A 13,466-nucleotide genomic window follows, 5' to 3' on the forward strand; every position below is an offset into this window, starting at 1 on the left:
AAATTTAATTTCATAAAAGCGTTTTAGTATTGATTTAATATTTTGTTAGGTAACATTTGAGTTTATATTTTTTGGAGACAAATTTATAAGGTTTGAGTGGTTTCTTTGGAAGTTGCATACATACCGGCCATTTAATTATTTTTTGACGTTCGAAAAGTGTTGATCTATCAGCTTAATTTGAGTTTGAATATGTGTATATGGTATAGGTAATTGAAAGGGGACAAATATCAGTTTAAAATCGATAAAACAGATCTAGTTTATAGTTAGTCACAGTATGTTAAAACTCATTAAATAAAATGGCCTCTTTTCCACAAGGCAATTGAGGTTTTTATCTAGTCAATGGAAACAGAACCACTTAGCATTCTAATGACGGACTTATTGAGTGCAATCTGACCGATAAAATGGCCGATAGTCCTAGTTATACCGAAAGTCGTAGTTTTTAACGGGTTAAGGGATAAAACTTGCGTTAGGACTATAGGTTGAGGACAATAGGATTTAGATAAGAACAGTTTGTGTTTTGAACAAACCCTTGCGAAATACTTGAAAATATCGGCACATCACATAAATATTATATTTAAATCGTCTCGTGCCAAATCCGTCAGTCAGTGTACCCCAGTCTTAAGTTTAATCACAAAATTCAATCTGTAGTACCACTTCATAAACCTGAACTCCTGGTACATGGTAAAGCTATTTATATTAATTCACGCAACTGTCAAATTGTTTTAGTTATGTGTGCTATTCTCAACTAATAGTTATATTGAGGACGGTCCCTGTTTAGATTAGATTATGATCGTCATATGTGTGTGTATACACATCCGTAACAATTGAATAATTGATTTATATATACTACGTATATAACTTTGCAGTCAGTCGCGCTAAGAATAATTTGATCATTGCAATTTAGATACACTTTGAGTACCTAAGTAGGTCGAAGACCAAAACTATAATCCAAAGAAAAAAGTACAAGTCCCAAGAATTTTGCGACAAAACGAGATAAACGAAGTGGTTGTTTACGGCAGTAAGTTTCTGGGTAAAATATCACATTTTTGAGACTACATAATTAATGATAATTAATTATATTTACAGTCATAAACTATTCTTTCGATAAATAAGAACACAAGTAAATACTGCAATCTTACAACCTCTTTTTACTGGTTTCTTACATTTATTCAGTTTCCCATAGTACTTTCCATACAGGATAAGCGGATTTCCCACACTTTAAAAGGAAATATGGGAAAGAGAGTTTTATATTTTCTTTCATATTACGGATTAGAGGCTCGCCATGAATGTTGCCAACAATGGTAGAAGGCGAGGTAAAAATGTAAATTGTTCCGCGCATTTGAAAGCGCGGTCGACGCAGCTCTAATGCATATTTTACATATCATATCATGTCGATAAGCATATTTGCATGTGTTAACGTCGGGGGAAATCTCTTTATCTTTATGAACGCCTGGTAGAAATTTAACGTTCGGGAAATTAGAAAAGTTATTTCTACACTTTCTTTTGTTTTAGGCGGTTAAATTAGATAAACATGCAATTTAAATAAAATCTCGTGAAATGTTTTCCAGGATTAAATATTGATAAAACAAAAAAAAAATACCTATTCAATCGTACTATGATTTCGAAAAAAGGATGGCTTTTTGAACCGTTTATTCAATAAGCCTAAATATTTAAGTTAAGCTCAACCATCCGCCCAGTGTATAGTCGCTAAGGAAAGTTGTAAATGGTACACATTTTTCATTTTAATAGCCACTTTGAGTGCTATTAGTTTTGATGAAATTCTTCCCTTAAAATCACGTAAATTAACGTTGGAAGTCTAATGGCTAGGCTATGAACTTTTGAGTGCCTGAAACAAAATTCAGGCGACGATGTTTTTAGCTTCTATCTTTACGGCTATTATAATTATTTCACCAAGTTCAAGTCAAGTGACTTGTCATGACCCTTTTATCAAGATTGATTTCAACTGTTTAGTATTGAGCTAATTAAACACAAGCGGGAGTTTTCAGGAAATAAACCACCCAAATTGAAAATTTACAAACTTCGTTAGCACTTCTGATAAAATAGTGTTAGTGAAAAGCCTTCGGGGAAAATTGTAATAATTTAAAACTTATAACTAAATCCCCTTCAATAACCGTCCCTATTACTAGGGTAGCAGACATTTCAAAGGTAACGTCACTAATAAATAATAATACAGGTGAATACCAATCCCCTGATGTAGGAAATCCCTCAGTCCATTCTTGTGACTCGTATCACGGGTAGGGTTGGGCTATTTTTAAATCGGGGACGCCACGGCTTCTTAGCTTCACGATGGATGCACGTAGATTTCGTTACCTTTTGAGCTCTGCTATTTGCTGTGACCCTAGTACTTTGTGACGTGGACGTTTTGAAAAATACATTTACGGTAAACATAATTTTCATACAAACCGAGTAAGTGGTGGTAATTAGACCATGTTAGATCTATTGCTATTGTTCAAAATAATTTCAATTTTACTCCAGTGTAGCCTATAGCGAACTATGTATATAGGTAAAGGGTCCGTAATGCCTCAAGAGGTACTAATAATACCATTATATGCTATCCAAACCTATTTACTACAAAGCCTTAAGATAGAATCTGATGAAATATAAATTCGCAACAGACCTATATGAGCTATTAAATCAACTAACAACATTATATTAATTCTACACTTCGCAGTTCATTATTTTTTACACCGCCAAGCGATGTGTTTGACAAAGCAAAAGTTTGAAAATAATTCAACAATTTTTGTGGCACCAGTGCCAACGTAAGCATTTATTATCCCTACCTCAAAGAGTCGACTAATTTGTACCTTATGAACATTTGGCCTTTATCCTAAAATCCTAAAAATTAACAAAAGCTATCCCAAATCTCGTTGATCTATATTAAATATTATTCTACGTAACATTTGCTACCGTCTTAGCGTGGGTGTTAAGTAATCGCACAATACGTGAATTTACGTGATCCATCTTTTGCAAAGTAACTGAGAAATGAGATCTGAGATTAAGTACAGAATTATACTTTCTGGGTTCACAAAGATTGCTTGTCATAAGAATTAAAAAAAATGGTACATAGCTATTATTACCTACAGTAGATATTTATTGTATTATTTCTTTAGGCCTATGCTTCGCTCTTCTAACAATCGATAAATGAAAAACTTGATTGGTTCAACTATTTTTTTTTATGATGATAGAATCAACTAATTCCGTATCACGTGGCGGATTTTGAATTTGGTGCAAGAACGGCCTTCGATTTTCCTTTGTTATTCATAAAGATCTCAGTACTCACCTTGGCACTATTCAGTCTCATCAGTATTTCGTGGAAATCTGAATAAGTAACATCAACTATTACATTTCTTACCGTGTTTACAAAAAAAGAAATCCGTCTCTTATCTTAGATCTTGTTCGTTCAGGTAAAAAATGTTATTAGAGATGTTATCGAAAATATCTGACTCAACTTCTACCTTACATTATCCACTGTTACATAATTTCCCCCGAGGAAAACGGGGGGAATCGCAAACCAAACTCCAAAACGAAAATGTGAAAAAAAAACACTAAATCGCCTAAGAGCGAGGCCCTTTAGTCGATTTTCCGCGACTTTTAACGCCGAAACGGCCGTCGAGCATAAAATTAAGCGCATAAATATAGCAACACATAGCAAGCACGTAAATGGGTGTTCCAAGCGTTTCACGGACGACTGCGTGGATGCCTCTTCAATTAGCTCAGTAGACGGAAAATTAACTCTCGTCACCTAAATGCACACCTGCGACGCTTATGCGCGACTAACCGAAATAAACAACCTTTGATATACCGACTAATAGAACAAACGAAGCACCTATTTTGTTTCCTCATAAAAAATTTAGCTCACATTTCCGACAAAGTTCTAACGCGCGCTGAAGCTCGGAGAAAATTAAGGAGCTGTCTAAGTTATACGTTAATTGTGTTACGTGAGGATGTTTCTTTTTCCTGTTTCTTAGGTAATGTAATTAGCACCCGGAGGTATTTTCTTGGGGCTCATCAATATGTATTGTTCTTCCGCTTGTCTAAACTTATTCAATTTCATCTATTGTGAAGTTGTCTGGGGATTTGTAAGCAGATGAAGTAATTATTATTTTAAACTAGAGTGTAGACTCATTCTCACTCGACACTTACATACTTTTCTTCCGTACATGTAAAAATATCTACAGTATCAATTCTTCATCTCTGAAGGTACCAGGATCGCAGCACTCCTGAAGAGCTCCATCAATCTTGCGTCAGATCAGACACGGATCGTTGCGCGCCGTAGATAAATTGTCTCAGTTACATACACAAATATTACCGAGGTGTGTTATATGAGCTTCAGCGCTTGAAACAAACGATTTCACTTTGATTCTTGATGTGTTGGGGAAGTATGAACGTTTACTTATGATATTATACGACATTTAAGACATACAAGGTATTGCTTGAAGCCTTGATTTTTAGGGCATGTTACTATAAGGAAATACATTAGGAAACTATTTTGGAACTCTCATTATGCTAAGTAAAACGCCTACGGTACAGGAAAATTCGTAGTGTGTGGGAGAGGATTACGATAATTCCTGTACCAGGATCCTACTACAAATACACATTACCTACAGAGAACAATTATAACCACTCTGAATAAATTATTTTCTAACTCCCCACGCCCCGAGACAACTACTTCCTTAACGCTGATAAAAGTAGCCTATGTCGTTTGTCGTGAGAGCGCAACAAACAGTCAGACGTTAAATCAAACATTAATTAATTTATTTACTTTACTATTTAAGAACTTTGAACTAATCAAAGTCGTTTGAATTTAACCAAATTAAATTAGAAGTAGCAGTGAGATATTTAACTTTGTTGATTGACGTATTACTTTTGTTGCAAGGAATTTAAAGATGAACTATAGCAAATTAGTAAGGCCAGTTCTTTCTAATACCGTAAGTTTAAAATTTCCCCTTGAACCAATAAAGACACAAATCGAAGACCATCCTGTAGGTCTCACATAAGAACAAGTAAATGACGTGCGTGCTCATACATATTCAGCGCTCTCACTTACGCCCGGCGACGCCATCTCAACTTTTATCTTGTTTATTTTCACACATTATATACGTGTGTATATCGTATATTTATAACACATTAATGTCAACGTGTGAATGTGAAGTAATAGGCGGACATGAATTTGTTGGAGGTGGTGTCTTAAAAACGTACGTGAAAACCGTTCTGCTATGTGCTGAAGAAATACAATGCTTCTATTACGTACTAACTTCCCTCGGTGGTTACACCCGCGTCCTGTGAGAACTACTCTGCGCACCCGGATAAAATTTTGCCTATACATATGTTATTCTGATATTACGCTACAATACTGTCAAGTTTCATTTAAAGTTCATCCTAACCTTATACAACATGTAACGTAATTAACGCACACCCTCAAACACCCCAATTTGAATATTATGTTATAATCATAATACATGCACTGAATTTTTAATTTAACATGTATATGCATTGTTATTTACTAAATTAGTTATACCAATTCTTGGAGAACTTTTTGGTCATACTACTACGCACGCAAATATCGCGCCGCGCGCCGCTCGACTCGACACAACATAAGGAAACTACGGAAAAAGCCGACAATACACGAAGTCTTATTACTTTGAGTTACGGTCTATTTGAATTTGTTTTGACTGTACAGGGTTAATATGACAATAATTTCCGTAGTTTTAATTATTTTTGGGATAAAAAATTACCTATATTAAAAATGATATAAATCGATTCAGTAAACGATTCTGAACAAACTAATTTCAAGATGTGCGTTAATTAAGTTACATGTTGTATATAGGTATCTGTATAGATTCTACCAAATTTCGTAATTACTCTTCTCTTTCGATTTGCCATACAAAACTTATTTATCTCGCCACGTTTCGACAAAGACAAGCCGTATTGATTTCATATTATCTTGGTGAAATAAGCTTTCGCGAATAAATCATGCAAGGAAATAACAATTTGTGGAACGTAGGCGGCGCCGGGGAATTTCGCACGGTCATCCGCGCCGCCGTGTTTGTGTTTCTACTTTATGTATCGAGAATCGAGACGGTATCGAGTTGCGATCGATTTTAAATATATTCGTTTAGACTGGAGAATTTTACGGTGAAGTGGAGGAAATGTTAAAAATAAAGGGAGGACAAAAAATAGTAGTATTTTTTTGCTTGCTAGATTAACCTGTTTATTTTAACGACTTCAAAAACAAAGGTGTGTTACGTTTCATCAAACGGATCATACGGTTATCAGCATAGTATTTGTCAGACTTGAAGGGTCTGTCAGAGGGGAAGGTTCAATGTGAAGTCGTTTTTTTATACCTACTTAATGATATACATAAGTGATTTTTTTGTATTTAAAATTTTTTGGTTTTATAAAACTTCATAATTTGGCTAACTAAATGCCAAGATTTGAAAAAGTAACTCCAGTTTCAAAATATACATAGTACAGCATCTGCTAAGCTATTCATTTATACAAGTTATGATTTCATAAAGTTTCTAAATTCAATAACAGCCAGCGAAACGCTAGCTCGGTCAAACCGAGCTGGACTGCCAATGTGAATTCTAATAGATCTATCGGTTTCCTTTGAAAAATCTAGAATTTACACGTGAATTTTGAGAATTTACATGTTAATATTGGAGCGTTTTCATTTACAGAAAGGTGCAAATTTTCACTTATAATACATATCAGGTGTGTCGTACCTAATCACATTAAATTAAATACGTTACGTGTACACACAACATGTACTGTTATGTTCTCTTTTTTACTCTCTTATGTACTCTCTTATGTCCTCTCTTATATACTCTCTTATTATTATTTTTTTTATATCTTTAATTCAGGCAACAAAGGCCCATAGCATATACAATACATAAATAATAGTTAACATTACAATAATTATAAACGTATATGTTACCGTAAGATTACAAACATCGTTAGATTACAATCTATCTCGAGAGATTGTAAACTGTCGAATTATTGTGAACCGTAACATCTGATTGCAATTTAACGCATTATTTTTCGCTATATTATAATCTATCGATGAGAAATTGTCAAATTGTCAACTGTCCGAAAGCTCTCTCTGATTGGTCAGTCTTTTTGTAAGATCGACCAATCACGACCAGCCGTTCTGTTCCCATGGAGTTCCCGTAGAGTTAGGAATGAAATAGAGGTGTCAGTTAAATAAAATAAATGCTCTTCAAAAATTCTTCAAGTATTAAATTTATATAAAAATAACTCTTATAAAAATACAGTTAGGTATTTTGTCTTCAAATACAAACTAATATTTAAAAATAAAATAAAAGGGGTGCTAATTAAACAGGCTTCTTTTTAATATCATTATTCGCCCCCAAAAATGTATGTTGCCTTCTAAATTACTAAGTCAGCCACAATTAATAAAGCGTCGAGCATCTAAATAATACTATCTTAGCCACGAGTTATCTTCCACTCTAAATACAACTCAGCATGATGGTTATTTTTTTGCATCTAAATTTGTAGCATGCATTCTAACAGTAAACTTCTTAAATACTATTAATGACATCATAAAAATATTTATTTACCTTCTAATTTTTTAACTCGTACCTACTGAGTTTTTTGTTTAAAATATAACACATCCCATATTAATTGACCCAGCATGGAAGTAAGCATGCAACATGCAGCAAGCATAACTTCTGTCACGGCTCCGGCGCTGCGGGGCTCCGGCGGTCCCATGCGAGCTTATCGTCGCAGATGGTTTTCACGCTCACCACCGCAGCTTCGGCTTGCTGGCCGGCGGAGCCGGCCAGCCTCAGCCGCGGCGGCGAGCGCTGAAACTACCTGCGCCTCAGCTCGCAGGCCGCCTCGCCCCTCCGCGCCTACGCGGTTTTGAATTGCACTCTAGGGGTAGGGCAGACAAGACTACGTGGAGTCGGTTTTGCAGCGATTCGTTTTCGTCACTAACTTCAATTTTTAATACAATTTTTAATTGTGTGTAATTTGAGTCTTAAAAATTAAGTACAATTTTTGATTTTATAAAAAATTAAACCGTCACTTATTTTTGCACGTCAAAGAGCTGTGACACCGGGAGTTGCAAAGAACATTGTCTTTTTTGACGTTCTACCAATCAGCGCGCAAGATGCATTCCGTTCTACGCCAGTTGACAATTTGACCGCTCTACATCGCTCTCGATCTTACAAAAAGACTGACCAATCAGGGAGAGCTTTCGGACAGTTGACAATTTGACAATTTCTCATCGATAGATTATAATATAGCGAAAAATAATGCGTTAAATTGCAATCAGGTGTTACGGTTTACAATAATTCGACAGTTTACAATCTCTCGAGATAGATTGTAATCTAACGATGTTTGTAATCTTACGGTGACATATACATACAAAAATAAAAAAACAATTAAAATCTAAGTGTTGACACGAGTAGTCGGTGTCGTGTTGCACTGCGTGGTGTCGCGTAACCTCCCGCGGAATCGCCGGAAAACTTATGTACTCTCTTATGTACTCTCTTATATACTCTCTTATGTACTCTCTTATATACTCGCTTATGTACTCTCTTATATACTCTCTTATGTACTCTCTTATGTACTCTCTTATGTACTCTCTTATGTACTCTCTGATATACTCTCTTATGTACTCTCTTATGTACTCTCTTATGTACTCTCTTATATACTCTCTTATGTACTCTCTTATGTACTCTCTTATGTACTCTCTTATATACTCTCTTATGTACTCTCTTATATACTCTCTTATGTACTCTCTTATGTACTCTCTTATGTACTCTCTTATATACTCTCTTATGTACTCTCTTATGTACTCTCTTATATACTCTCTTATGTACTCTCTTATGTACTCTCTTATATACTCTCTTATATACTCTCTTATGTACTCTCTTATGTACTCTCTTATGTACTCTCTTATGTACTCTCTTATGTACTCTCTTATATCGGGTGTGTCGTTCACAATCACATTAAATCATATCGCATATACTTTATGATATTCTATGACGAATTGTAAAAAAATAACCTAATCCATTCAGTGGTTTAACCACAGGAGTCATTTTTCGTTTTTATAATTTACAACATCATGTGTAAAGCAGAGATAAAGTTAGGAGTATCGTATATTTTGATCAGTTGACAGCTGTCAGTTTTCAAGGGAGAATTTCAGTTGTTTGTAATGACTGATTTTTATATGGTGTACTAATTTTTGCACATTTTTATTCCATTTACTTTGTTTGAAAAAAAACATTTTTTTATTTTTACGTATTTTTCTTTTATCTTTGTGTTAATCGACATATATTAACCAGTATATTAACGCATTTCATTTAATGTTATTATGAACGACACACCCGATATACTCTCTTATGTAATTTGTCGACCATCAAAAAGTTATGTACCCATGTTTGAGCAGAATTTTACTTTATATTTTTTTGTTTGTTTTAGTTTCACTTAATTTATTTTTCAGAAGTCTGTGTTCATCTTTTAGTTAATTTCATACATGCGAATTCATTTTACCTTCAGAGGTAAAATTAAAAAAAAATATTTTTAAAATTAAAAACCACTCTAAATATGTAAAAAATAAATATACATTAGTCAAAATAATCCCCCATGTTACGTGTCGGCGGCGTGTTTGTAGATTATGAGAAGCGCTCGTAGTTAAGCTTAAATCTCGTAGCGGCGCGTAGACACGTAGCGCGGCGTAGCAGGTCTACGCTTCTCTCGACATTATGCTGTCTGGGTGTCGAACCCAACACTCATAACTTTGAAATGTGTGTGTTAGACAAAGTGGGTATACTAATTAATATCATAATGTATGTTGGAATTTTGAATGGGAATTAAGTAAATAGTAGCTTACCATACTACTATTTGACTTTTTAAATTCAGTAATATTATAAAAGGTGTTGAATGCGCTAGGTAACATTATGGGCCCTGTTAGGACATAGAAAAATATATCCCTTCTTCACAGTCGGGTAAAAAGATGGCATATTTTTTTGTTACATATTATATTTAATATTTTTCATCACCTCATTTACCCATTCACCTTTAAAATCATCGAAGTGTCTCCGTAGACTGTGTTATCTATCGCTTACAGATTGACAACGTGTCATATCGGGCGACAGTGCTGCCATCTAAAGTGGCTCTCGATACTCCACTCTAAACCTATTTGCGAGTGAAGAACATTAAAGTTCTTGAGCAAAATTTTGCATGGTGTAATTTTTATTTGAAACTGCAGGTTACTTGCTAAGTTTCCCTGCAACCAAGGTAGTGGCCCAGCACCTGCACCCTATATAGTAAAAAGGTCAAATACATAAGTTTTAAGGTAGTTTTTGAGTTTTAACAAACCGAAAAGGTTTCGAAAAATTCGTCTCTATGTTTTATACTTATCCACCAGGCCTCATTAGCCCTAAATGATCAATATAAACGGACAAACACAAAGATTTACTTAGGTTATATTTACTATTTTGGTTGTTGGTTAGACTGGAAGCCGACCCCAACGTAGTTGGGAAAAAGGCTCGGAGGATGGAGGATGATAGTTATATTTGGTTGTTTGGTTAGGTCTACATAATATACATAAGTAAATTGTACCAACATTCTTCTTCTTCTTTCGTGTCGATGACATGTCATATATTGAGACTACACTATGTCAGCCCAATATGCCGCCACAGCGAGAGCACGGCCGGATGCGCTCATTAAGTCCTCCCGCGAGCAAGTTTCAGGGCACAGAGCAAGTCAGAGAGTACCAACATAATAACCGACATAGTCAGTCTGTTAGTAAGTCAATGTTACAAATAGTCATGTAACTTAGTTCATTAAGTTAATGGTGTTTTTCTCGTTGTTACAGATCTCCGCCATGGGCCAGCAATACTTAATAACTTTTTGTGCTCTGATCTTCGTCACTGCGGGCTACTGTCAGACTGGTGAGTGCACTCACTAATTCATTAATATAAGCCAAAGAATTAATTGTATGTTTTTGTGGGTCAGATGTATCGGTCCTGACAATTTGTACATTTCTATTATCAATAAGGTTAAATACTCTAACTCAAAGTAAATATTTTGTGGGTAACACAATGAAACTTCGCATTTGATGATGATTTACCATAACCAACTATAACTTCAATTTAACTACTTTCAATTTAGCCAGATACCCTGAATAAAAGCATATTGCATAGAAAATCTGACTACTGGAACTCCACAATCCTGCTTTTAGCGAATAACATTTTTACAGTTGACATTATGTGTACAGAAACGGAGCCACCAACAACGGTAACAACAAAGGCTCCAACAACAACAACGGCCGTCACCTCAACAACAACAGCCTGGGAGGAGACGCTGAACGAGGGCCAGGCCATCCAAAAGGCGCTGCAGTACCTGCTGCAGCACCGCCAGCCCGACTGGGGCTGGGGCAACGACACGCATCACGTCATGCTGACCCTGCAGGTGAGAGACGGTAGCAGCACGTGGCAGTAGCAGCACCACGCCGTACAGAAGGCGCTGCCGTACCTGCTGCAGCACCCCCAGCCCGACTGGGGCTGGGGCAACGACACGCACCACGTCATGCTGACCCTGCAGGTGAGGGACGGTAGCAGCACGTGGCAGTAGCAGCACCACGCCGTACAGAAGGCGCTGCAGTACCTGCTGCAGCACCGCCAGCCCGACTGGGGCTGGGGCAACGACACGCACCACGTCATGCTGACCCTGCAGGTGAGGGACGGTAGCAGCACGTGGCAGTTATTTTACCAATAAAGCTTCAAAATTATTGATCTACATCGCTGAAGCAACAATGTAAGTACCTCTAGAGTGAAGTAGGTATCACAAACATGATTCAAGTTAGAAACTTGTTAAACTTCAAATGTAATTTCAAACAAAGTAGCATTATCCTAACAAAATTGACTGAACATACACAGTCCAATCCAATCCAATAGGTAAATTAACCTAATCACTATCACACACCTTGAAAGATACAGAAAGAAACATTTATTTGCATAGAACATAGGTGGTACCAGTTTTTACAGAGGTTAAAAGTTCTAACTACCTATATTCTGCCTAACTTAGCATGCAAATATTTTTAATTACATACATAATAATTAAATATTATATCCTTGAGTATACCTGATAATATTTGGCATATAACCAAGTGGGGTGCAATTCTGGCAGGTTACCTGTCAGCGCCATAATTCGATATATCGCAATACGCGTATTGGCACCTCTGTTAATCTTAGGATTACACTGCCAGAACATCGCCTGTCGATATGTTCTACATGGGTGCTTGACTACGGATAATGGACTGCAGATCTGCTAATTAATTATAATGTGAATGACCAATGACCAAAGTATCTCATTAGTTAAATCTGCCTTTCAAATCACAGTTGCTGGGGAGTTTGTTTCGACCACGGAGGAGAAAAGATATTTCCAGCAAAAGCACAAGAAAATTTCAAGGTGGAGTGTGTTAAAAAATACCGTTTGAATAAAATATTTTGGGTATGAGTTCACAGCCTAAACGCAATTTGTAAGAGTAAATAATTTTAAGACGACCCACTGACCACAGACTCGGCACTTTATGTCATGATGATGGCGGCCCTATACCTAGACAAAAAATGGCGTGTATAATAATGTCTTTATTATGCTTACAGTTGGCCAACAACACGGGCAAGGAGATCGAGCAGCAAGGCCTGGAGATGCAGCTGTCTGCCAAACAGATGGAGATAGAGATACTGCTCATGATGTCCAAGTGAGTCCTATTGCTAGTAAATAACAACTGACTAGGGCTATGAAGAAGTTCTTTAGACAGCTCTACAATATTGTCAGAAACGTTGCTTAGAACATCAATACAGACAAGCATGGAAGCTCGACAATACGGAAATATTGACGAACAAAACTACTTACCTATCATTATCGTTGGTGAACTAATGTACTTCACCACTTTATATTTTAACTACAGTGTTATTCAAATTAACCTTTTATACTTTTCTATTAAATAAAAACATACAAATTCCATATATATTTTTTCCTCAGACACCACGAGTCTCCTCCCCCCCTGGGACGCCTGGCCGCGTACACGCTCGCCCTCGGCGCTCTCTGCAAGGACCCTCGCTCCTTCCATGGGCGCGACCTGGTGGCTGCACTCCTGCACCGGGAACCCCCTCATGACCTGGAGTTCGCGTACGCAACCCTGGCTGCCTGCTCCTCGGCTGCTCATGTTAGACGTCGCCATATTAGGAGACTGCTGGATATTGCTAATGCTGCCTCTGATCATAGTCTTGGTAAGCGGATTTCTACTTGTCACCTCTGAAACCCTGGTATTATTTTATACAGTTCCACTGCTAAACAAATTGCGTTACTTCTGAAGTATCTTTGCCATTGCAACGGTATCTACGAATAACAAGTTCAGCTTTGCAGCTTTGAGCTTTAAAATTGAAAAAGATACCGTTCTACTTCAT

At 36.6% G+C, this 13,466-nt stretch overlaps 1 protein-coding gene across 5 annotated transcripts in view; it reads left to right on the forward strand.

Annotated features, from left to right (window-relative positions):
- Positions 1-13,466, forward strand: part of LOC124639328 (uncharacterized protein CG3556) — a 97,983-nt gene that overhangs the window by 80,856 nt on the left and 3,661 nt on the right. For 3 of the 5 annotated variants that reach the window (XM_047176632.1, XM_047176633.1, XM_047176634.1), the window contains 4 exons: positions 10,871-10,946; positions 11,273-11,466; positions 12,660-12,757; positions 13,042-13,289. In XM_047176632.1, the coding sequence (XP_047032588.1) occupies positions 10,880-10,946; positions 11,273-11,466; positions 12,660-12,757; positions 13,042-13,289 (607 nt within the window). In that variant the 5' untranslated portion in view covers positions 10,871-10,879. Of the gene's footprint in view, positions 1-4,315; positions 4,335-10,870; positions 10,947-11,272; positions 11,467-11,593; positions 11,731-12,659; positions 12,758-13,041; positions 13,290-13,466 lie in introns of those variants that run through there. The other 2 variants (XM_047176635.1, XM_047176636.1) reach the window with 2 other exon arrangements.

The sequence above is a fragment of the Helicoverpa zea genome, chromosome 19, assembly GCF_022581195.2.
Source record: "Helicoverpa zea isolate HzStark_Cry1AcR chromosome 19, ilHelZeax1.1, whole genome shotgun sequence".
NCBI classification, from domain to species: domain Eukaryota; kingdom Metazoa; phylum Arthropoda; class Insecta; order Lepidoptera; family Noctuidae; genus Helicoverpa; species Helicoverpa zea.